The 24,422-nt window shown below is 42.1% G+C and overlaps 1 protein-coding gene across 1 annotated transcript; it reads right to left on the reverse strand.

The window, feature by feature from the left end:
- Positions 1–24: 24 nt before the first annotated feature.
- slc43a1a (solute carrier family 43 member 1a) lies at positions 25–23,990 on the reverse strand. The gene is made up of 15 exons (XM_073487522.1): positions 23,837–23,990; positions 17,071–17,234; positions 16,456–16,642; positions 15,237–15,292; positions 14,088–14,164; positions 6,084–6,176; positions 5,351–5,484; positions 5,133–5,260; positions 4,624–4,770; positions 4,498–4,533; positions 4,277–4,409; positions 4,045–4,174; positions 3,882–3,955; positions 3,093–3,216; positions 25–2,652 (listed from the first exon to the last, which is right to left on the reverse strand). The coding sequence occupies exons 2-15, from the start codon at positions 17,222–17,224 to the stop codon at positions 2,455–2,457; spliced, it is 1,671 nt and encodes a 556-aa protein (XP_073343623.1). The 5' UTR covers positions 17,225–17,234; positions 23,837–23,990; the 3' UTR covers positions 25–2,454.
- Positions 23,991–24,422: the final 432 nt, after the last annotated feature.

Consider the following 24,422-nt stretch of genomic DNA (forward strand, 5'->3'; position numbering starts at 1 on the left):
TGTATAAATGAATGAGACAAAATGTTTATATTCATACATTTATTTGTTTATCAAATGCACAAGCTGGATATATTGATTGAAGGCAGGAAAGGAAGGCGTACATTTAGCAAGACATACGGACACTTCAACCCCAGAGAAGGTTTAATAAGCCACTGTAGGTGATCTTCTTAAAGTACAGATAAAGCAAAGCATGTTGTATTTTGTTATAGAGACTGTAAGAGGTGTTGATTAAACTTAATTCATAGCAATTCAGACAGCAGCTATTCTAAATGCCAATCACAAAGGCATAAGCACAACGGAGTCACATGAACTTGAATCATTTGGCAGTATTTGTCAACTTTCATAGAGGTCTGACAACCACCTACAGAGGTGCCAAGAGGTCTGATAGTTGCTGCTTTCATTGCTGGTCCAGTGGTTTTTCAAACATTACAAAACACTAGTGAAAAGTAATGACACGCTGATTGAAATGGAATACTCGATACACGAAACAACACAAAGCACAGCCTCAAAAATGACCATCAAGCTTAATCAACACCTGTGACAGTCAACAATAACAAACTGGTAAGTACGGCAGGACAACACTGTGTTGTCAGGCTTTCCTGTACATTCTCCTGAGGAAAGGTGCGGTACTATCGACTAACTTACAGTCCCTACACATGGCTTTGGTTTACAGAGAAAGACATTTGGCAGAGGCATTGATCTTAACATTCATGTCTATTGCAATAAAGCTAAAGTGGCAGCAAAGGCACAAGAGTTGAAACAAAGTTATCTCCTTCAGCGCAGGTGAGCAAAGATTCAAAAAGCTGAACTAGAAAGCAGAAAGGAAATGCAACAGACAAGCAAGGAAAGTTTGGCTAAAGCTGGCTGGACACTGAAATGGATTGAGTCAAAAAAAATAAAATTACACATTTACAATTGATTTCATGTGTGCAGAATAGACACATTTTGTTGTCACTTTGGATGAATGTACATGATCTCTACATTGATCTGCAGCTGGCTGAAACAAAAGGATCTTTTTAACGTGCATCAAAGCAGAAAACACACGACTGTCCTATACTGCACACACCCATATATAGTAAAGCAAGCAGAATATGTCATAAAATACAACACACCACACGCCTCAGTCCTATTTACAAAAAACAATTTTGATGGAGGTTTGTTTGCTCCAAAATCAATACATGACTAAAAAAAACAGCAAAAAGGGCAAAAGCAGAATACACAGTAAATCATCTGAGCTTCATTTATAATTTGCACACTACAAAATAACATCTGCAGATACTGAAACAAACGCTTCCCTTTTTAATGCTACTGCAGCTAGAGTATAAAAAAAAGACACTTAAATACATAGTTTATACACACACTAGTTCATTTCTGTGCATAAAGCAGTACAAAGTGTTTCATAACATCGACACACACTGTGTGTCAGAATTTTAAAAGTCAGTCATATCTTTCCTTGTGAAATTTCCCTAAAAATGTTTTTCCTACATATAAAAAAAATCCGGAAATGCAAGGCCTGACTCAGCTATGCCTCTAAAACACGTGAACGCACAAGGAGAAATTCTGTACTGATTAAATTGTCGGTTATTTTACAATCAAAGGTTTAATATTTCCTAATGTAAAAAAGAAGAAATGGACAGACAGAGGAGTCGGTTGCAGAGAGACAGTACAAAAAAAGGAAACAGTGGAGGTAGATTTGGTGTCTCTACAACCAGCCTTATGTTCGTGTACATGTGTGAATAACTGGGCTCTGAAAAATGCCCTAAAAGCTTTATATGTACCAGAAATCTGGTACTGAGATGTTCTAATGCTTTACATTTTATTTGATAGCTTGTATGATTTTAATAGTGTCTTATAGATTTATATTTATAGCTTTTGTTGAAGGGAGTACAGTAGACATGGCACAGTATACTACTGACACAATACTGAAGTAGAAAGTGTATCTTTCCTATTATCTTTAAGCTGTTCTTTGGTGTTAGCAAGGATTGTGATTATCTTTGAAAACTATATATATAACAGTATTTCAAGTACCGTGATATCCTCAGTCTGACACACAGGCCATACCAGGACGTGTGCATGTGTCTTTGCATGTGCTCGTGAGTGAAATCTATGGCTTTACATCACACTAATTTGGCTCTTTGACTAAAGCCAAAATAAATACACAGCAACAAACGATGATGACACTTGCTTTCTCCCAAAATCACAAGGAACTTAAAGTCAACCTCTGAGTCGTAACAAACTACAGGGAATCTATCTGCTCTGTGATACACTAATCTGTGGTGAGCAAAATGTGCTCCAGCAATGACCAAAAATGAAAAAAGAAAACAACAAAAAAAAAGCACTGAACACATCTAAACAAAACACATATGGATGAGTAGATTGCTGGTGCTCATTTTGAAGGCATGTACAAAAATAAATCCTACATTTCCCCCGAAACCTCGGCTCTATCGTGTCACTCTAAGCCTCCACAGCAGCAAGACCGTTGCTGTGAGGTTTGTGGCCGTTCGCCTCGGTGTGGTTCAGTGCCTGCAGCTCCTGTCCGCCGGCCCGCTTGTCCCTGGCCGCCTTTTCCCTAATTAGGTGTCTGCGGTGGTAGAACAGGTAAGCTGGCAACAGGAAGCCAGCCAATGAGAGGATCAGCAGGCTGAGGTTGATCTGAAGGAGGACAGAGGTGAAAAGTTACGGTTACAGCTACATGCTACAGTTCCTGCTGGATGCAAGTTTATTTTGTAAATGAAAATAATGATAAATATATACACCACACCAAGAGTCTACAGTCATGCTAGCTGCTAACTAATTAGCAAAAATGACGTAGTTTGGGACAGTGGTGCTTGGAGCTAAATACTTATACTATCAGCACGCTAACATGCTGATGTAAACTAATACCATGTCCACCATCTTTAGTTGGTGGACATGGTATTAGTTTACATCAAAAACAGACGTTGCAGTTTGTAGATAAATCATTATCAATTTGTGCAGATAAAAATCATTTCTTGTCCTCAGAATATCTCATTGCGCCCTCAGAATTGAGACACAAATATAAAAGTATACACAGTAAAAAGTATTAGGAGTTAAAGATAAGTGTGCATCCTCACCCAGTAGGGATCTCCTTGCAGTGGTCCGACCATGGCGATGAAGAGCGGCTGCTGCAGGAGAGCGATCACAGCGCTGATCATGGACTGAAGGCCTGTCAGGGTGCCGAAGTGGTTGGACGGGTAGCTGTGGGAGAAACACGGATGGTTAAAGAGAGTATAAAACACCAAGTGAAAAGACACTGAGGGCAAGATTAATAAGGGAAATGTAATAAAACAAATGAGCGGTTGCCTTCTGTGGTATAAATGTAAAAATGGGAATCCGTAATTATTGCCAGAGTCCAAAAGCACAAATCCCACATGCCAACAACATCGTAGGTCAAATATTACATTGTTTCATACCATATGATATCATACTGCGTCGTTGAAGGGACTGGATTTAATAAAGTCAATATTGACTCGAAACGGTTCATGAATATCATTCGCACACATGGTTTAAATGTTTTAACACACATAATACAGCATTCCCTACTTTTGTCACCACATCTGGTTGCCTTTATCACACTGTAAAGTTCTGCTTCATGTTTGGTGTTTATATGGTGCTGGAAATAACTCTAAATGGGTCAGGAAAGTGCCGACTGTTTTTCGCTGTAGGTCTCCAAACCTACAGCTAATGAACCGGAAAATATAAAAGCACATTGTTTCCCATTTTTTCTGCCTTGTTAGAAATATGCTCAATTATCACACCTCTTTAACAATTGCTCTGTGAAACATCACACCCCCGAGGTTGTTTTCTCATTTCCTCTGAGATGTAGACGTGTTACACGGAGCTTCAGGTGACGCAGTACTCACACGGCAGCATAAAGGCCTCCGCAGCAGGAGTGGATGAAGCCTCGGACCATCGTGTGGAGGATGAAGGTCATGATCTGAGGAAGAAAGACAATAAATGGATCTTGTTTCTTTATTTTCTGACTGCCATATCATGTGTGTTTATGTGTGTGTGTGTGTGTAGTACCTGCAGAGGCAGGCTGTCTATGAGGCAGCAGCATCCGAATGCGAGCAGCAGCAGGTTGGTGAGAATGAAGGCTCTCATGGCGTTGGTCACTTTCTGGATCTTACTGTCCCTCGTTGGTCCACTGGTGTTTCTAATGGGGACACAGACACAAAGGTGTTTTAACATTATGTTGTAAATATATTGTGATATTATATTAAGGCAATATCGCCCAGCAGCCCTAAGAAGAACGTACTTCTGCTCTGTGCCTGGGACGATCTTTTCCACTACGCACTCCTTCATCTTCCAGTCCATGATGTACCCGATCAGAGGACATGTGACCAGACACAGCAGCTGCAGCGTGCCGAAGATGGACGAGTAGAAACTCACTGAAGGAGAATAGATTCAATCAAATTAAGAAGAAGAAATCAAAACATATGCCAGACGAGTTACTTTAAGTTTCCAAACACCGCTCACCTTTCTCTTCTGCCTCAATCGCCAGCTCCTCAGATGCTGAAATATAAAAAACAACTCTGTCAGTAACTCTTAGATTCTTAGACCGTTTGCTGGAAATGAAATGCGGTCGAGGGGTTTGACACTCACGATGTGTTTCACCGTGTGTGACCATAAACTCCAGCATCTTGTTCATCGCCCCCATGAAGAAGATGATCCTCAGCTGGGACATCCCCATGGTAACCAGACTCCACAGGAAGATGGGAGAGAACACAGAGCGACGGAAAGGGACAGCATCTGAGAGAGGAGGTGAGTTTTACATATGAGGAGCGCGGGGTACGTGATTTAGATATCTTTCTTATTGGAGTTGAACTGTAACATGTGTGGGACATCAAGTTTGTCAGTCTTTCAACACAGCAGGTATGTCATATAGTATAAATAAGTGGTTCCCAACAAGGGAAATCATCTTGTGACACATGTGATACATCTTATAAAGTCAGAAAAAGGTCATTTCTGCAAAACAAAATGGTTTCTTCTGAGACTTTTCTTCAAAATCCGCTTAACACTATTAAAAAAACACAATATGAGAAAAAAGAGAAGCTTTTTGGTTGAATTGTTTTGTTTTGAAGGGACTTTAAGTAAATGGTTTGTTGACGTACTGGGTGCAGCATCAGGTCCATTAGCGAGTTTCTCTGTGGAGTGTCGGATGTCTCCATTTTTTTGGTTCAGTCTCTCTTCAGCACTCTTCTGCTCTGATGCCGGCAGCTCCAGCAGTTTGAGGATCTTACTGTTATAGAAACGCACACGTAAATACACATTTAGGTTGGATTGAAGGAGCAATGTTCTGATAAACATTTAGATTTGAGGCCACACTGACCTGTAGTCGACCTCGTCAGGCGTCGGGAAGCCTTCTGTGGGCCAGTTGAGGAAGCAGTTGATGAAGACAAACCCGGCAAGACCCGCCCACATCCACATGATCACCTGGAAGGACACGCCTGCATCGTAGATCAGCTGGGAAGAAGAAAGAGGGAGGAAGAGCTTTATTATTATTGTTGCATTCATTTATGGTTTTTTTGGCCACCTGGGGGCAGCAGAACACTGACGCACGTTACCTTGTAAAGTTATTATGGTAAACGTTTTCACAAGCAGATACAGTTACTTACACCCTGTGGCTTCACTGAAAATCATTGAACTCCATTTTCTGTAAAACTTGACCATCACAAGATGACGTAGGGGTCAGAAAAACCCAATCATAACAGCGTGTAGTCTACTGTTCTGTTGCACCTCATCCTCATCAGTGAGTGAGCAACGCAGAGAAAGAAATAATCATTTTGGAGAGTTTTAAAAGAAAAGGGGCATGTGTTATGAAAAATCTGCCACGACGACTTTTCTCTAAAGGTCACCAGAGAGCAGGAAACCAAGCCTCAGAAACGTTTTCTGTGGGAGGACTCACAAACCTCTGCTCTCCAATTATGCCCTCTAATTTTACCCGTAACATTGTTTATATCCTGAGAGTAAAAATACTATAGCACTATGGCGATACATATTTTATGATTACATTGAGAAATCCTCGAAGAATTTTCTTCTAATATAGATTTTTTAAAATTTACCTTGACTCCGGGGAAGGTGACAGCAGAGGAGGCGTAGGAGCCAATCATCAGAGACATGACAGTGGAGCTCAGAGCACCAAACATGTTGGGGAGCTGCAAGAAACAAGAAATACATTATATAAATAGACACAATAGCCAATTCAGCCATGTGAAATACATTAAACTTGCATGTAAGCTACATATAAATGTAGTAAAATAAAGGTGCAGTATGTAATTTTGACCAGCAGAGGGCAGACATGCTTTGTGAACCAGACTGCTCCTCCTTGTCAAGACACTGTGACCTGTTCCTGCCTTTGGTGTTTGCACCCAGTAACACTTCTCTCTCCCCGCAGAGCAGACTCATTAAAAAAATATTAGTTTCCATGTCATGAGGAAACAAGAAACAAGAGTCATGGCCCAGTTTGGGTTTGACCCCATAGTTGAAACACAGACTAAGCTATACTTAGACACGCATCCACCGTCTTTATTCTTGCAATTTCGACAAATTCTTTGAGGTAGGATTAAAAACGTGGAAGCCGATCTATAGCCAGCTCTCTATGAACTTCACAGGGCTCAGTGGACTCGCTGTGAGGGCACTCACACGTCAAAGGGGACATGGTGGCGGGCACCAGGCACTAACACATCATATATTAGGTCGACCTATTTACAGTAGTAAGAGGCTTAACGAACATAACAATGACCGACTGTGCTGCCAGCTCACTCAGTGTCCTTTGATTAGGGTGTTAAATGGGTCAATCATGATTATAAAATCACATGTGTGGGATTTTAGGTGTGCTGCATGACAAGCTCGCTTTTCTCTCTCAACACTGACTGAGGTTTTCCAAACTTCTGCTGGCGTCAACTAATCTGCCCGCTGGGCCACAGTTCACCGTGTACTGTCTGCAGTGTGTGTCCACACCCTTATACCGACCTCACCGAGGCTCACCAGATGATGGCAAGTCACAGTTGGGAAAATTGGGAACAGTGAGCCAAAAAAATAATAGGACCGGCACTTTTACTTTGGCTTTTACTGGCGTTTCCAGTTTTAGCAAACAAATGATAAAACTACTCAGTCAACTACCATCTTTAAGATACGGCTTGATTTTGGCTCATCTGCGTCAGCCTCTCTGTTGAAGTACACCTCAGGGCATCACAGTCAGCAGCCCGCTAACTTGTTGCTCTCGTTACAGTGACATCAGCTGCTGTTTCAACAATGTTCGACTGAAATTCAACCATTGTGGTGAAACATCCCTTGTCCTTACCAGCTCCTGAGGGAAATATCTGACTCTTTAGCAGCTCGATACTTTACCATGCACACCAGGCAGCTAGTCACTTGACCATTTGGTGTCGGACTTCAGAGCTTTTGAGCCTCCTGCAGCAGTAAACGACACTGACGAGAGCAGTGAACAGCAAAGTTGGTATAAAGCTCTTCAGAGTCTGTTGACAATTATCTGTGGACTCGTTACTATGAGCTACCCCTCTCACATCTAATACTTTGTTAAAAATACAGATTACAGCAGCTTTAACTGTTTCTGATTACCTTACCTTAACCTTTTTAAATGTTATACTGCCGTTCTTTGAAATGATGCATTGACTCTCTTTTAAGTCACATTTGCAGGAGACTCCCTGGAGAGTTAGAGCTCATGAACTCCCAACTCCCTTGTAAAAGGTTTCTAAGAACTTTACTAGCCATATGGACATTCCTAGAGAGGCTTTTTGCTGCTCAGTACGGCTAGATTTAAAGGTATATTCTGTGAAAGGAGATGGTTTTGGCTGTCGCCTGAAGATTAGGCTGTGGCGCCGGTTTGTGGCTGGCAGACAAGTGTTTTTTGTTAAGGAAGTTTGAGGTCCCTTCAAGACCTGACACAACAATGAAGCTGGCAGGTAAACAGGAAAAAAAAACCTTTCCTGAGGATGTTCGAGAAGAGAGACTGACTGTCTGAGCGAGATGTGAAAAACATCTCAGAGAGAGAACACCCGTTCTCATTCAGCTCTTCTGAGAATCGAAATACTTCACGGTCGGCCTGTGGCCACGAGATGTACAGCGCTGGACTCTCTGGCTGCAGAGGTTTGTGGTATGTAGGGCGAGAGGGCCCTCTGAGCACACACGGGGAGTTTGCATCCCTTTCTAATGTTAAAGCAAAGATATTCCAGCCATGTGAGATGTCAGCTAACTGATGTTTGCGGCGAAGAAAAAGCTCGACATGTGTGAGTGCATGTTCCAGCAGCAGCAGGCGTGATTCCCACCATCGTGTTCTGGCAGTTCCCATAAAATATGTATTTCACACTGGGCCCTGCTGCAAATGTCCTGCATGCTAACGCTGCCAGAAACACGTGACTGTTTGGAGGCACACTAGGGTCAACTGGTGTCAGAAAGTCACACACAAATGGAGCTTTGGCTGTTCAATTGTCACAGCTAATCAGTTCAGACTCTATTCCTGCTGTGCCCACTCACTTGGGTGTTGTAAGACCTTGGCACCGGGTTTAATTAAGACCTTAATCGCTGAGAGAACGGGCCAAATAGTAGCTTAATGAGCACTGAAATTTTGATGCAACTCTGAACATGTGGAAAAGAGGCATAGCATAGGAGGAGAAAGTGGGATAAAAGTGAACAGGAGTGGGAGAAAAAGGGAGAGAGGTGTATAAAAATAAACAAGCAGAGAAATGAGGGAAGAGAGGTAGTGGGAGTAACATTTTTTGGTTTGACTGATCTCTCCACGCCACAGCTGCAGCCCCCTCTCTCTCTGCAGAGATCCCAGCAGGAAACACTAAACCACAGCTGATTAGCACCGGCTTCTTCTCTCCACCTCAACTCTCTGCCGCCCTTTCTCCTTGTTCGAAGACTGGTTCAAACCCTTATCCCTCACAGCGTTGGCACAGTGCTCTTGTCCAGCTGCACCAGACTTATATAACACAAAAAAAGATGTAAAGACACACTGTCTTTACTTCAGCTGCCTTCTCAAGAAAGCCTCAAAACACCACGTCTGTCTCTCGCTTTTTGAGGTTTCTTCCCCAAAGCATCCTCGTTTCCCTGAAGTGACCTCTATTTGTTGAGCACATTCAGAGGAGGCTCAACCTCTCTGTTAGCTGAGACTAAAGTTAGCACGTGAACATATGACAGTTCTCATAACTGCAGCATGAAACAACCAAAAGCACTGTCAGACAGGCCCCTGCACGCAGCCAATACTGTTGAAGGGCAGTTCCACCTCTCTTACAGGGGAGTCGACCGTCCTCATTCCTTCAATGCCGATGCGACACACACCCCTTTACTGGCATACAGAGCATAGCTAACACGAATAATTAATGGTAGTAAAATTTACGGGAACGAGGGCGTTCTGAAGGTTACGCACTCCTGCACATGTGGCAGCAGAGAAACTAAGTCAAGTGTGAATCACCTCTGTGTCCTTTAAGCTTCTGTTCTGGTTTCTCATGTGAACTTTAAAACCAAAAGAACGTGTTTACGCGGGTGAATGAGGCTTGTGATCAGTCTGAAGTAACCGTTAGCTAATAAATAACGAACTGCAAGATTTGGACATTTTTTGAGGCTATGTTTTTCCAGATCAGTTTTAATATTGTAGGGGAAAAAAGACACATTGAGCTACAGGGCAAACCTCAAACCTTTATCAAGTTACACAACAATCCTTTATAATTACAAAACCTACAGGCTTGATCTTCATTAAACTTGGTGGAAGGGTGTAGCACGAAGCCACCCAGTGAATGTTAGAGCAGATACACAAATTACTTTTTTATTTTTTGTCAAAAACTGCATTACAGGTTTGAGCTGTCTTCAAAATGTTACTTTGTCCACAAAAAGAATAATAATTTCTGCTGAACTGTTGCTGAGTGGATTACTCTTTTCCAATTTTCGTCACTGCTCCTTGAAATAATCTCCATAATCTTTTGGCCTCTCGCTATAATTTATTGGCTCCTTCTGAGGAATTTTTTTGTTGATCTGCCAATTTTATGCTTTTGCTTGCAACATGACTTGATGTATTATTACTATACACACGGTAAATGTGCACACAACACGAGTGCAAATAGTGTCTGTAAAGTGAGGAGTTAACTCCTTTGATCAAGGTCATGCAGTCATTTTAGTTATTTTATCAGCAATGATTAAAATGTTCCTTAAAGTCTAAAGGTTTTATTTTATGATATGTGATCTGTCTTTTTTTCTGGAAAGCAAAATGTTAATCAGACTGTAGTTTTTCCATATTCAACGTATTATAAATTTAATTAAATCATATCAGCAACAGAGATTCTTCTTGTTTTATAATCCATTTTGAGCTTTTACTCTAAAGCACATGGTTTAAATCATGATATCACGTGTATGTGTGTGTGTGTGCGTGTGTGTGTGTGTGTGTGTGTTTGTCTCTCAGTCCTTGTCCTCTGTCGCTCTTCACAACAACAACAACAACAACAGTGTGGAGGTCAGTCAATGCTGGTACACCCGACCCAATTAGAGAGAGGTCAGACAGGGACAAAGAGGTGAGGGAGTTGAACATTACTCAAGTGTAAGAGTGTGTGCGTGTGTAATATTAATCTTGTGGTTAACAGAATAGAAAGAGCACAGTATGTTCCTGTGTGGGGGCTATGTGAGTGTGGGTTAGTGGTCAAACACTAAAATGAGTTTCCATGTTGCTGTGACGCTGCAAACATGAGTCACTGAAGACACAATCAATAGACATGACTTTGTGATTCTGATCATTTAATAATCCAAACACCAAAGTAATCCCTATCTACATGACTTGACGGATCTGGATCCTTCACTGTGTGTCTGTGTGTGTTTGTCAAACAGGAAGGCTGACTCATGTGAAACTGAGCCTCCATGCATGTGTCATGTTTAACCTGAGAAAGCAGAAGAAGAAGACAGCAGTCTGAATCATCTTTAATTCCCCCCTTTGATTCCCTGAAAGCTTTTTAATAAGGTTATTAAAATCATTATATTCAACTATATTATATTGTGTATCCTCTTGTTCCAGTTATACCTAGCGAAATGCTGGCATTTTCACTCATATATTCTGTGTTTTATTAATTTACACTGTCCCTTCTTAAATAAACTAAACCAAACTATTTGGAATTTTTGCTTTAAAATGACCTAAATGATAAATCAATTACAAAATATGACTTTTCTCTTTTTTAAGTAATTGATTTATTGACCCTTTCACACTGGATAAAACATCTGGCTTTTGTTTTCAGTGGCAAAGGGTACACTCGATTATTAGCTATCGGCTCCAGCTGTGATCAGCAGTAATGAAAATATACAAACAATAATGCAGATGTTTGCCTCTTTTCCAGCACAATGATACTGAAGTTAAGGATGCCGGTCCATGAATAGTTTTCCATCCATCTCTGTTCTAGCAGCACTTGAACATCGTTCAGTCTGCAATGAGTTTGAAAGAGAGACTGAAGTAAAAGATATATAAAAAAGTAACCACCGTAACATTATCACTGGCCTCCATCATGGATCCAATAAGGGAAGTCTGGATACAGTGTCTGACTCAGAGCCCCGGTCATTACTATTAAAGCTGCTAAGTGCTGCATGAAGCCAGAAAAGCTCCACTTCCTGGGTATAAAATTACCTGGATCTTCTGCATTTTGGGGCTCATTTGAGATTTCAGTCTATCTTCCCCGTTTAGCCCTCAGCTAACCTGGATGGGGATGAAATGATTTTATCTCTAAGTTTTACAGCCTCTTCTTTCACAATGTGAAAAAGTCTCCTTGGGCCAGTTTGTATCACCTGATGTTGTCACTACACGGTTTTGCCACTGTGTCAAATTGGCCTCAAAGCCTTGCGCTCATCCCAGGTGCTCATGACGTCAAACTGAGCAAAAAAAAGACAAAACAAAAACAGACTAAATCTCCTGGTACTACAGGTCAATCACCTATTTTTGGTGAGTTTACTCTCGTTCAAAAAACATGCATATACTCACTAACTCTGGTGTAAAATGGTGTAAAATGGTCAGAAGTCTTGTGCAGTACTTGTCGCATTTCCCCAAAATGCAACCCAACAATAGCTTTGACAAATTTGGGAACTCTACTAGAATTTTAAATACATTTCTGTAGATTTTAAATTGCTGTCCGTCCTTTAAAAATGACTAACAATCACCTTTGTCGTCTCAATTTGGAACTGACTTATCTCCTCCTCCTGTAAAACTGCCATGTCAGCATTAGTGATGTAAATATATATACGGGTAGAGTTGAATATCTATTTAATTTAATCTGCAGAGAGCCAGAGGCAGAGGCATGTGTCTTAGCTTTTCTTTTCCACAGAGTCAGGCCACAGTCAGCATACAGGGGAAGAGTCAGAGGGTCATCTGTCCACACTCAGCTTGGACCTTCATTATCTAAACATCTGTTTCATGTTCGTCTCCCTGTGTGTACATAAGCATGCACGCACATTCGTACATCCACGTGTGTGCACAGTCATGTAGAGTTGAAAAGGTTCTGTATTGATTTTCTGCTGACTGCTGGGAAGAACAGAGACGCAGGAGAGAGGAGGAAGATGGGAGGACGAGAACAAAGGAAGGAGGAAGGAAGTGAAAGTGTGGCCTTCAGTGTTTTGAGCAGAGGTGAGTGGGCCGAACTTCGGGGAGGGTGTGTGGTCAACTGGAGGCCGTTATTGGCTGAAACACGAATGGGAGACTTTCCATCTGGGGGAAATCATGTGCGGCTCAGACGGAAAACACTTTTAACACACACACGTGGCCCTGACGCACTGGACAAACCAAAATACCTGCCAGGTCACAGGAGGCGGCGGCAATAATAAAACCCACTTGATAATGCTGGTACCAGCTGACACATCACACGCAAACACACATGCCTGACGTGAGTGTAAACAAACACAGCTCCCAGTCACAACAGGCACTGTTTCCTCAGCTGAGACAAATACAGGCCCCGACCACGCTGAGAGCGTCAGCTACCACAACCCTTCCTCCTCATTCGTTCCAAGAAACACACCCCGACATGAGCACTTTCTCAGAATATCACTTATGTAACCACTGTGGAGACATTTCTTTTTGTGCTGTTTCAGTGCTATAATATGGGACAGGCTGTACAGAGCTGTCAGAGTTTGCTGCCAGATTGTCACTCATACTATTAAAATGATCCAGACAAGATGCACATTTAACCTTGATGCTGATGTAAAAGACGGGGAAAGAGAGGATAGAGGCTGTTTTCACAGATTTGCTGGTAACCTTGAACATTTTGTCCTCAGTGTCCCGATCACACAGCTTCAGTTATACTATAATTTGAGACACGCTGACAGTCATTTCCAGAGGTGACCAGGGACAGACACATACAGAACATAGTGTGAAAGCACAGGCAGCCTCGGAGGCTTGAGATGACCATCAACTCCAATTTGTGGTTTGGATGCAACACGACAAAGCTCTCAAACAGGGTCCGTTCCAGAGGTCAGTGGTCATGTCCTTTATCCCCACTTTATAGGGCAGAACAGGTCTCATGTACAGCAATGGACAGAAACACCCCCACCAAAACAATGAGAACTGGCACAGAGACGAGTGATCGTCTCTTTAAAGCATTTATAACAGATAGTGCTGAGCGATGATTAGGCACGGGACGATAGGAAGATTTCATGTCACAATTATTAATCGCGATTCACGATATTATCCCCAAAATCATCAAAATATGCATAAAACTCTTACAGTGGAACGAACACATGGCTTCACTTTTGTTACCATATATTTGGTAGAAACAGACATATTTATATTTTTCATTATCATTTTGTTACTGCTGAGTTTCCGTGTGAGTTAATGAGGCAGTTTAAACTCCTCTTTGTTCAAGACTTAAGTTCAATCTTAACTTAAATTGACTTCTACATGAGACACACCCTACATAAGATCTGTTTCCAGCGAGAACCAACCTCTTAATAATTAAAGAGGGACACGATGACCACCTTTTCGCTCTCATGACAGCTTGTGTGACTGATGATCTAATAATCACAATATCCAGGTGAGAGCGAGTGTCATCAGTCAGAATTGGTCTTTTCATGGTTGTCGTGTGACTCACCGTGAGTGAGGTGAAGGTCAGGCAGATGCCTCCAAAGCCGTTCAGGGAGAGAGCCAAGAAGATGAGTGCCGACAGAACTGCAGAGAAAAACAGAAACACAGGAGAAGAGTTAATGACAAAGTCTCTCAGGACAAGACTGGAGCACAGGTCATCCCCAACGTCCACAGAAAGCAGCAGAAAGTTTTACATACTGTTTTCAGTGACTACACTCAAAGATGAGGCTGATACAGTTACCGCACCACCATTATTAATTCATCCAATTTCTATATACTCACTGACTGTTTACTTTTCTCTTCTTCTCTGTTTCGTGTTTTGTCTGCTTTTTGTTTTAATGCTACAGTTACACTTGTCAGATCATTTTGAAAAAAGTTCACATTGCCCTCAGCCCAGAGAGGAAGTAGAAACATAGATAGAGAGGCTGACTATCGCTCATCGTTCATAACCCGATCCTGATTTTAGTCGCACTTTCACATCTTCATTACGTTCCCATCTAAAACTACGTAGTTTCCATTGTAGCCAGAAACAGGTGGTGAGATTTAAATACTCACATGGACAGGTGCGAAAGAGGGAATGTGAAGAAGAAAGAGTTTCTGGCGTCAGTTTTTACGCCTTTGCACACCTGTCTATGTGCACCTGGTGCAACTGTTCAACTGTGTGTGCCTAACAGTTTATTATTGGACACCACACCACCCTGTCTCGTCCACTGGTATGAAAGGAACTTATTAATATTGCATTATTTCCCAAACATGTTTCTAGTACATTTTGCTCGTTATGCCTTTGACCACTGGACCTATGGAGCCTTTCTATACAGTTTTATTTGGTTTTAGTTAAAACAATATTCCAAACTCAGCCGTCCTTATCTCAGCTGTAGGCAGTGTGTTATATAATACAGGTAAATGAAGTTCATTTACCTGTATTGTATAACACATCGTTCATTGTACAGACCTCCAGAAATGTATGTTAGTGTAGGCATGTTGCTCTTCCAGACAAACAGCTGATCTCGGTGCAGATCGTGTACGCTCAGCTGTCAACTGAATGTGCACAGCCTCTTAGCTGCACCAGCGTTAGCTTTATGCTAATTCACATCTGAAGTCCCTGGTCAGGAGACAGAGACAACATGTTTGTGTTTGTGTTTGTGTTTGAACTCACCATGAGGGTCGTAGGCAGACGCGGCCATCATGATACAGGACAGGCCGAAACACGAACTGCAAGAAAAGAACGAGGACATTTTGAATTCTTCTGTGCTGTAAGTTACACACAATACATACATCACATCAATCTGCTAAATTGCGATCAATTGATTAATCATTTACTCTATGAAATGTCAGCTCTTCACAATTACTTAGAGCCCAAAGTGACGTCTTTAAATTGCTTCTTTTGTCCGACCAACAGTACAGAACACAAAGACGCTTCATTTACTGTCATAAATGACAAAGGAAGCAGCAAATCCTCACATTTAAGACGATGAAACACGCAAATGTTTGACATTTTTGCTTGAAAAATGACTGACACGATTATTCAATTATCAAAATAGTTGGTGATTAATTGTCTTTCAGTATCATAAAACCATGATGCGCTACAGATATGGAAACACATACCAAACTACACCAGTGCCATTGTGAAACCACAGGATAACAAACTGCTGGTGACTCAACAGCCTCTGTGTTTGCAAATGTCTGAGTCATAAAACTGTCACGATACTGAGTGAAAGTGTGTTTCAAACTGTGGCTATCCTAGTTAAACAAAACTGGTTATCTGCTAAAGACTTAAATATTTAACATGTGCAGCTCCAGATACACTTCTCCTTTTTTATCAACTCTGATCTTGTTATCAAATCATCTGAAGAGGATTTACTGGTCGCTCAAACTGTGAATGACAAAGAAAGAAGAAAGAAAGGGTGTGTGTGTGTGTTTCCTCATCTGCACCTCTGTGTTAATACAGTGTAGTTTAATTATATGCGACTGCAGTTATCAAGTTTCCACAACCAACGAGGAAGAATGCCACTACTTACTATACAAATGCTTTCTACACACACGCAGAGGTGCCACACCTACATTCATTGATTCACACAAGCCACACAATCACCTCCTCCCACTTTGGGAATGTGATCTGTCTGCTTGAGTATGTTTTACTATAACCTCAGTAGTAGCTGAGGAATCTGTTTTACGCAGCTTTCACTCCAGATTCTCACCATCATGGATAAAGGAAATGTGAAGTCATCAAACCTCCAAATGACAGAATAAATAAGTTTTATAAAACAAACATGTATCTTAGAAGTGTTTGTGAATTGCGCTGAATATAAAAAGACCCTGCAGACGTGCACATTCCCTCACAAATGTAAATGCGTGACTATTTTTTCACCCATTACCTGCCGACCAGGCGGATCGGGCGTGGTCCAAACTTGTCCATCAGGATACCGAGCGGAAGGGTGGTGGCGCTGAGCAAGAACGAGCCGATGGTGAAGCCGAGGTTCAGCATCTCCTCCTGGTCCACGCAGCTGAGCCACTCTTCCACCTCGCCGTCGGAGGAGTTGCCCAAAGACACGGACTCATTCACTGTGGGGACGAGAGCGAAGCGCTGATTAGAGAGGTGAAGCCCAAAACGATTCTTCGGACAAGTGATGATTAAGAGGAAAGGGACCAGAATATTCTGTCTTAGTTTTAAAGTTTTAAAAGTTATGAATGGTATGTATAAACAAATAAACACTCATTTTGTGTGCAAAAAAGTCATTAATTGACAAAGAAATGTACAGTTTGTTAACCTACATAGTGACTTTTTATCATGTTTGTTGTCAAGTAAAGCCCAGAAAACAAACTGATACAAAAAAAAGAAATTCAAATGAATTAATTTAAGATTTTGGGATCTTTTGTGCTGCTTAAAAATGACTGTCAACCACAATCACAGATACAGAGTGTGAAAATACTTCAAGAGAAACAAACCAAGGAATCATGATGGTGACGTGATGCAGAGCTGCTGTCGTTACCTGAGCACAGGTGGGAGTAGAAGCCTTCCCTCTTCAGCATGATGAGCAGCGAGCCCCAGCCCAGCAGCACAGCCGAACACAGCAGGTTTTCAATCACCGCCGTCACTGCCATCCACCAGCGCCTCCTGTAGGCCTGGAGGAGAGAGGGCGCCATCGCTGCTGCTCTGTGACGGAGGAGGGAGAGAGAGGGAGGAGATGGGGAAGGGAGTGGATAGGAGGGAAGAGTTGGTTATTATTATTATTTAAAATGACTAACATGAGGTCTCATTAACGAAACTGCAGGTCGACAACTGTGAAATGATAAACCGTTCAATCAAACAGGCTGCAGTCAAATACCCATACCACCAGCAGGAGGAGATTTAGTATGTGCAGTATGCCAAAAATACCAGGATGTCCTTTTCACAGCTTTTCTGGCTTTTCTGACCCACAATGCTCTGCACTGATACATCACATCGACTAAGCCACCATCAGAAGCTGATCTCCAAATTTCATACATTTTCTTTTTGTTTGAACCTAGAATGCAACGAATGTCTGAGCAAGAGGGTCAAAGTTCAAGCTGCAATGTTATAACGAAGTAGTGTGCATACTGCAAAAGTACGTACTTTGTATGAGCAGCTACAGTATGTACTAGAAGTAAAAAGAAAAGCTATAGTCTGTGTTATGACAGCAAACTGAATATCTTCAGGCTCTGGGGAAAGGTTGATGAGTCTTTTTCACATTTAAAGACCAAACTGTTACACACCCTTAGCTAGTTTGCAATGTCCGGCCCCAGATCCGCCTTCACAACAAGTAAATATTTACATTTTAGAGGCTGAACCAGAGAAACTTTGCTCTTTGCCAAGGAGGTTATTTTTCATCCACGTCCATTTTTTTGTTTGTTGGTTCGTCAGCAGGATTTCACAAAAACTACAGAGCAGATTTCCACGAAACTTGGCTGGAGGATGAGTCTCGGCCCAGAATAGACCCCATTAATGAAAATGTCTCAGGAAATAATACACAGATCTTGATGTAAAAAAAACAGGTACATTTAGGGTGGCTGGTCCTATTAAGCGCCATTCTAGTTTAATTATGAAACTTTTTGCAACTCGTTTTACTATTGATTGATTCTATAGATTGTTGCAGCTCCGAGTACAAACAGAAACAAAACATGACAATAAAACTCAACAACAAGCATCAGATCCGTCTTTAAATGCTTAAAAAAAGGATCTCAGTCAGGATAAGTTCCACATTATTGATCCCAGAACAGTGAAAGACTGAAGGACGGCAGGATTTTTCAGGAGGGCACCGTCTTCTCTCCCTCAGTGTTATTTCATTTCTTGACTAGTGAGGCCTGATGCAGTCCCTCCAGACTAGACGTTTTTCTCCCAGTTTGCCTAATGAGCGCCCGTGTGACCAGCAGTCATTGTTTTGTAAATCCTAGTTGGGCACCTGACACCTTGCACTTCATTGTCCTCAGGAAACCTCCCACTGTGCCGTCAACAGGGCAGCTATTTAACTCTTGATTTTGACTGGGGGGAAAACAATGCAGAGCACTCGACCTGTCTGTTTTTGTTCTGGAAATCAGGATGGACTCTTAAAAAGGTGACATTTCCATCTGAAAGCAGCTTCAGGGAGTCTTTCAACAGCATGGAACAACAGTCTGGCTTTGGGTTTATCTCACTGGGGTCCAAACACACACAAACAAACTGAAACTTATGATGTGATCGACCAAATAAAGTCAGGTTAGTCATGACCACCTAGAGAGTACACAAACACACACACACACACACACACACACACACACACACACACACACACACAGGACAGGTCACCTGTCATTATAACCTGTTACATTATGAGTGACCGACACACTCGGTCATGACGGGCTCACACACACACAAACACATCTGGAAAACATCTAACCAAATATCAAAGATCCAAATATAACCAGCTCTTCCATTTGGCTGCGAACCAGAGAAGAAGTGGAAAAGGAGCAGAGGGAGGAAAAGTCTCAGCCACTCGATTTGAGGAGCGGCAGGAGGGAGGGGCAGAGGGTGGCGGCGGCAGTCAGGGCCTCAAACAGGAAACACATTCAGAAGCTCCTAATGAATGCACCTCTTCAGCATGTGTGAGTGTGTTGTATGAGAGAAGGACAGAAGATCTAATGGGACAGATTTGTCTCTGCGTATGTGCCCATGAGACGAGCGTGTAATGCGATTATCCAGAGTCCACTGCACTGGCTTTGTGCTGCAAAGAGAGTTTGAAAAGGGGGGATTTCTATGTAACTGACACCCCATGCTGAAAACCCCTTCAGTACACACCCACACTCCCCAACTCTCAATAAGGGTGTGATGGAGCAAGACGACGCTCATTCACTCTGTCTTTTACATGTTTGACCTACGAATTGACCTCTTAATTAGATCACATGAGTACATTGACAATAAAGAGGAAAGCTTTCTGATTGTGTGTGTCTATAATCGGAGGTGAAAACAAGTAAGAAAAATAAGTTACATATGAGCACAAACCCCAGTTTCATGGGTGAAAGTCCTCATTTCAACCATCACGACTTGCTCCCTACGTGGACTTGTGATGTTCCTGAAGCAACATTATTAATGATCAAACACAACACGGGGATATCAGATAAACCATCATGACACTATCAGTAACGTGGGTTCGGTTTACATGGGATACATCTGGTGTATCATGAGTTTCACCTCTCAGTCATGAATCCAGTTAATTGTTAGTGTCAAGCCATGATCTTTGAGTACGAAGAAGGCACATTTTCCACCAGCTCCTATCGTCAAGTGACAAATTATATATATAAGAATGAAAATCTCAACATACTTATTTCGTCAGCGAACAAACAATTAGCTTTTTAGTGTTTTATAACTACAACAAATTTCCAGTCACACCCTCAGGAAGACCCAGTGTGGGTTGAGGGCTGAAACCAGTCTGTGATTTTCCTTTGTGATGTTTTACTCTGATGTGCCCTCGTCATTGAGCCCATGTGCTTCGCTTTTTTAAGTGCAAAAGACGCGTAAAGCAGGAAAACATGCCAAAGACGGATTATTGACAGTATAACAAAGGGAGATATGGTCAAAAAATAGCAAAGATGCTGATATAAGAAAGCTGAAGTCCCAATTATGCATTTTTAATCTTAACTGTGCATCTCATCAGCATCAGTGACGAGGACTTTGAAGGCAGGGGGTCACAACAGCACGGTGCTGTTTCTGACTGTGTCACCATTAATCCTTTCTGTGTTCCCTCCGTCTGATCAAGAGTCTTTTGTCTTTGTTTCTACATTTATTAACTACAGAACTAGTCCTTGTTGTAGAAACCAGGACGTTAAAGTTACAAAGTGTTCCTCGACGTGTTAATCCGGCAAAAACGGACACACATAACAGCCTTTCAGACACGAGCAGACACGGTCCATTAAGGCCCTAAGTATAGAGACGACCGTCACATGGATTGGATTTACGGTGCTGTGGCTGCAACGCACAACAAACACACATCACATACACACAGGGGTAGCTCAGGAGACAATGTTGTACATGCAGCACGGAGTCAAGGCTACTCGCTGCCATGAAAACAGAGGGTAAAGCCTCAGTTGCTCGTCAGTGTGTGCTTGAGCTCAGGTTCTACCACCACGTGTCGCAAGATTCACAACAAGTCATGCGAGTTCACATCTGCCGCCTCTACTTCTGCTTATCTCACATTCTTCATCTCTGCTTCCCGCCAAGTTACTCGGAAATTGGCACGTTGTCAATATAGAGAACAAGCCGATGACAGTTCGCACTACAAGAGGTTGGTGACAGTAAGTAGCGGCCTGGTGGTAGATGCGGGAAAGTCAACACACAACAAACTAATCAACAACAAGCTAAAACATGACAGTAAATGTTTTTCTAGGGTTGGCAGGCAGCTGTGAGCTCCTGATGCAACACTGTGAAGTATGTGTGTGGCTGTGTGTGGGTGTGTGTAGTGTTGTAGTACTTTTCGAAGGTGTTGTCTTGGAACAGACGGCATCTTTCATCTTTCTGATTGCTTTATCAAGACATTTCTCACGGGGTCTTCTTCTTAAGGGGTCGTCCAACACGGCTTTTTCAAGGCCGCTACCGATTATTAGACACCAACAGTCTGAAAAGACGATATTTGGGACGACGAGTGATGGAATACCAGTCAGATATCGCTGTAGGCGGGACATTGTGTGAGAGGATGTTGCATCAGAGCCAAAGTAACACGTTTTTAAATACGTTTATTTCATCGGCAACCTGACAGAAAAATCACAGACATCGGGAAAATGCAAAATATCGGCTCCGATAATCAACCAAGGCCAATAATCAGTCTGCCCCCTAACATATACTATATATGGCAATAAGGCTCAGTGCCTCTTCATCACAAACACTGACTGCAACTTGTCTGCGTCTGCGCCTTTACTCCAATGTGCAGCATGATTTGATAAAAACATCAATATTTGGTGCCGGTTTATCGATAATCACAACTCACGAGGAAGTAATACGATATATCGCCGTATCGATACTTTGTCCCGCCCCTGATATAAATTTGTTAGACATCTACTTGCTGATAAGACTTAAATACTTTTACTCAAGTAGGGTTTTAAATGCAGTACTTTTACTTGTAGTGGAGTATTTTCTCACGTGAGTAAAGGATCTGAATACTTCCTCCACCACTGTGTGTGTGTGTGTAGGGAGAGCAGGTGAAGTCTGTGCTGAGAGCAACACCATATAAGGAAGCTGCATCCTCAAATACCTGAGCTCCAGTAGGATGATGCAATGTTGCCATGACTAACTCCACTGTTATGGTTATGGACAGTTTCGTATTTATAGTGGGAGTGGGGGCGGAGGGGTTGTGTTTTAAATATGTTTAATGACTGTAATGATAAACTGTTTCCGCTGCTTCTGTATTAAAAGTTTGAGTGTAATTCATCACGTGTCCTGCTTCTTTCAAGTCTCCGTGTTGTTGCTCCCATCCAGCCCTGCGCTCTTTTCCCCGCGGGGATGTTTCTGACCTTGACCAGCCGTGTTTATCAACCTCTGCAGGACATAAAGGGCCGCAGGGCAAACTCTTTATCCTCACAAGTTCCCGAGAAAACAAACCACGCTCTCTAGGAGCCTCTGTTCCCCGAGGAGTCCAGAAAAGACGCAACCCCCGAGGCTGCCCGGACCCGGCCAGCAGCTGTCTCTCCGCGGGCATGACCTCGGCCCGGGGTCCGGTTACCGGCGCTGCGGGGCGGCCGCTGAGCAAACCCGACCAGGAGAGAGGCTGCTGCCGCGTTCACGTGCTGTCCGAAATGTGGGAATTGTGATATTAAACACACGAACAACCTCAAAAAAAGTGGTGTAGCTTGTAACACCTGTTTCTCAAGATGCCACACCTGCTGGCAGTAGTGTCGCAGCGGTAAATCGGTTTAAAGGTAAACCGCGGTGTGATAATTGATGGTTACGGTACCGTGTAGCATATAGGCCCATTTTCTTATCTATGGTATTGAATTCTGCTGCCTTAGTGCTTTTAGTGTTAGACATCATTTCTGTGTGAAATTAAGAAAATAAAGCAGTTGTTCAGTTAGTTAATTCCTTTCAGGATCAATGTAACTTAGGCCTATAATAATGATAATAAATGTGTAATAATGTATACCACGACACTGAAACCTTGATGTTTTCTGAAATGGTTATCTCGTACCGTTGCATCCCCACCTACCCTAGGAAGCATCAATGTCAGAACAGAAAAAGCGATTTAGAGATGTGCTTGAATGATGTATCGATGTAGTAATTTCCAAGCAAATAAAGAGAAAATCAGTTGTCGATTTTAAGAAATTAATCATTGACGTTGTTTGAGAAGCACAAAAATACCAAACATTTGCCACTTCCAGTTTCTTAATGTGATGATTTGCTGCTTTTTTTGTGTTTTATATCTGTCAATTTATTATCTTTGGATTATTTTGAAAAATAAACAATAATTGACAGATGTTAACTACTTTCTAAAGAGATATTTTAATTATAAACTATCAAAATATTGGTCGCAGGCCCAATTTACAAGACAAAAAAATGTCCCTACCTCTGAAAAAAAAAAAAGTTTATCAAAGCGACTTCATCCAACACACTTAAAACACTTAATTTCTTCCAGGCTTCTTGACTGCAAACTTACTTTTTAATCGAATAAACAAAAGGTGTATACAAACTCTGACTTTAAGGGGCGTCCCTGAAGGCAACAAAGGGCTACATCTTTATCTTACCATCAATAACGTGCCTGCGCCCGCTGCTCCTGCATCACACGATAATAACATCTGAATAAGACTATAGTTTAATAAAGACTACGTGCCTGCTGTCGCTGTGTGCTCTCGTGGTTAGCCCACAGACATAATGAAGTAAAGTAGTAGTTAACCACTCAATAAAAGCTCAACACAGACACAACCAGGCTGTTAAAACGTGAGTACTCTCTCACTGTGGCTCATTTTTGTGGTTTCTACTGACACTTTCTCCCTCTCTGTGTGTGCTTTGTGTGTGTTTTCACGCTACACATGCGTTTTCCCGGGCTTTACAATACACACACACACACACACACACACACTGTGTACGTCAGGCCTTTTGTATGAATCGTTCAGGTTGTCAAGTAGCCTCATGCCACGTGTGAGTGTGTGCAGCCGGTTTGTCCTGCTGGAGCGTCCCCACCGCCTCTTCCCCTTATTACACTGAATACTACACGTATTAACGAAGACCTACTGAAATACAGTGAATATTTAAAAAGGGGGGGAAAAAACACATTTACTTACTTGAGATGTTTGTCTTCTCAGAGAGGGAAGTGCTTCTCTTCAGCTGCTCACTGAGAGTAAATATTAAGGATTAAAGATGTCGCAGCTGCGCGTTGTTCTCGGTTATTGAGGCAGTAAGAGGCGGATTTAAAGCTTTTCCTTGCTCTGCTTCCTCTCTGTCTTGTCGAGGTTTCGTTGGACTACCACCACACTTCTTTTCTCGGGTTTCATTACTGACTCCCCCCTCTTTTCCTCCTAATTTGACTTCTAATTCCCTCCCTCTTTCTCTTTGACTTGACTCTGAGTCACCACCCTGCTGCTTTTATTCGCCAGTGGCCACTCCACAGGACAAATGTCTTCACTCCACTCACCCAATGCAAATGTCCCCCATGGGAGCCTCCAGCTGTGGAGCCCGCAAGGCTTAAAATGGACAAGATGTGACCTTAAATGAGCTGAAGTTTTAGCTTCAATATTTGACATCATTATTAAATATAAAAAGGTCTTCATGGCAGCATGAATGTCATGTCACTTAAACATCACTTATACATCATCCATCTATAGATCCTGCAGCTGTATACTGTACACAACCCTCCACTTTATGTATATA

This window comes from Pagrus major, chromosome 18, assembly GCF_040436345.1.
Source record: "Pagrus major chromosome 18, Pma_NU_1.0".
Classification (NCBI taxonomy): domain Eukaryota; kingdom Metazoa; phylum Chordata; class Actinopteri; order Spariformes; family Sparidae; genus Pagrus; species Pagrus major.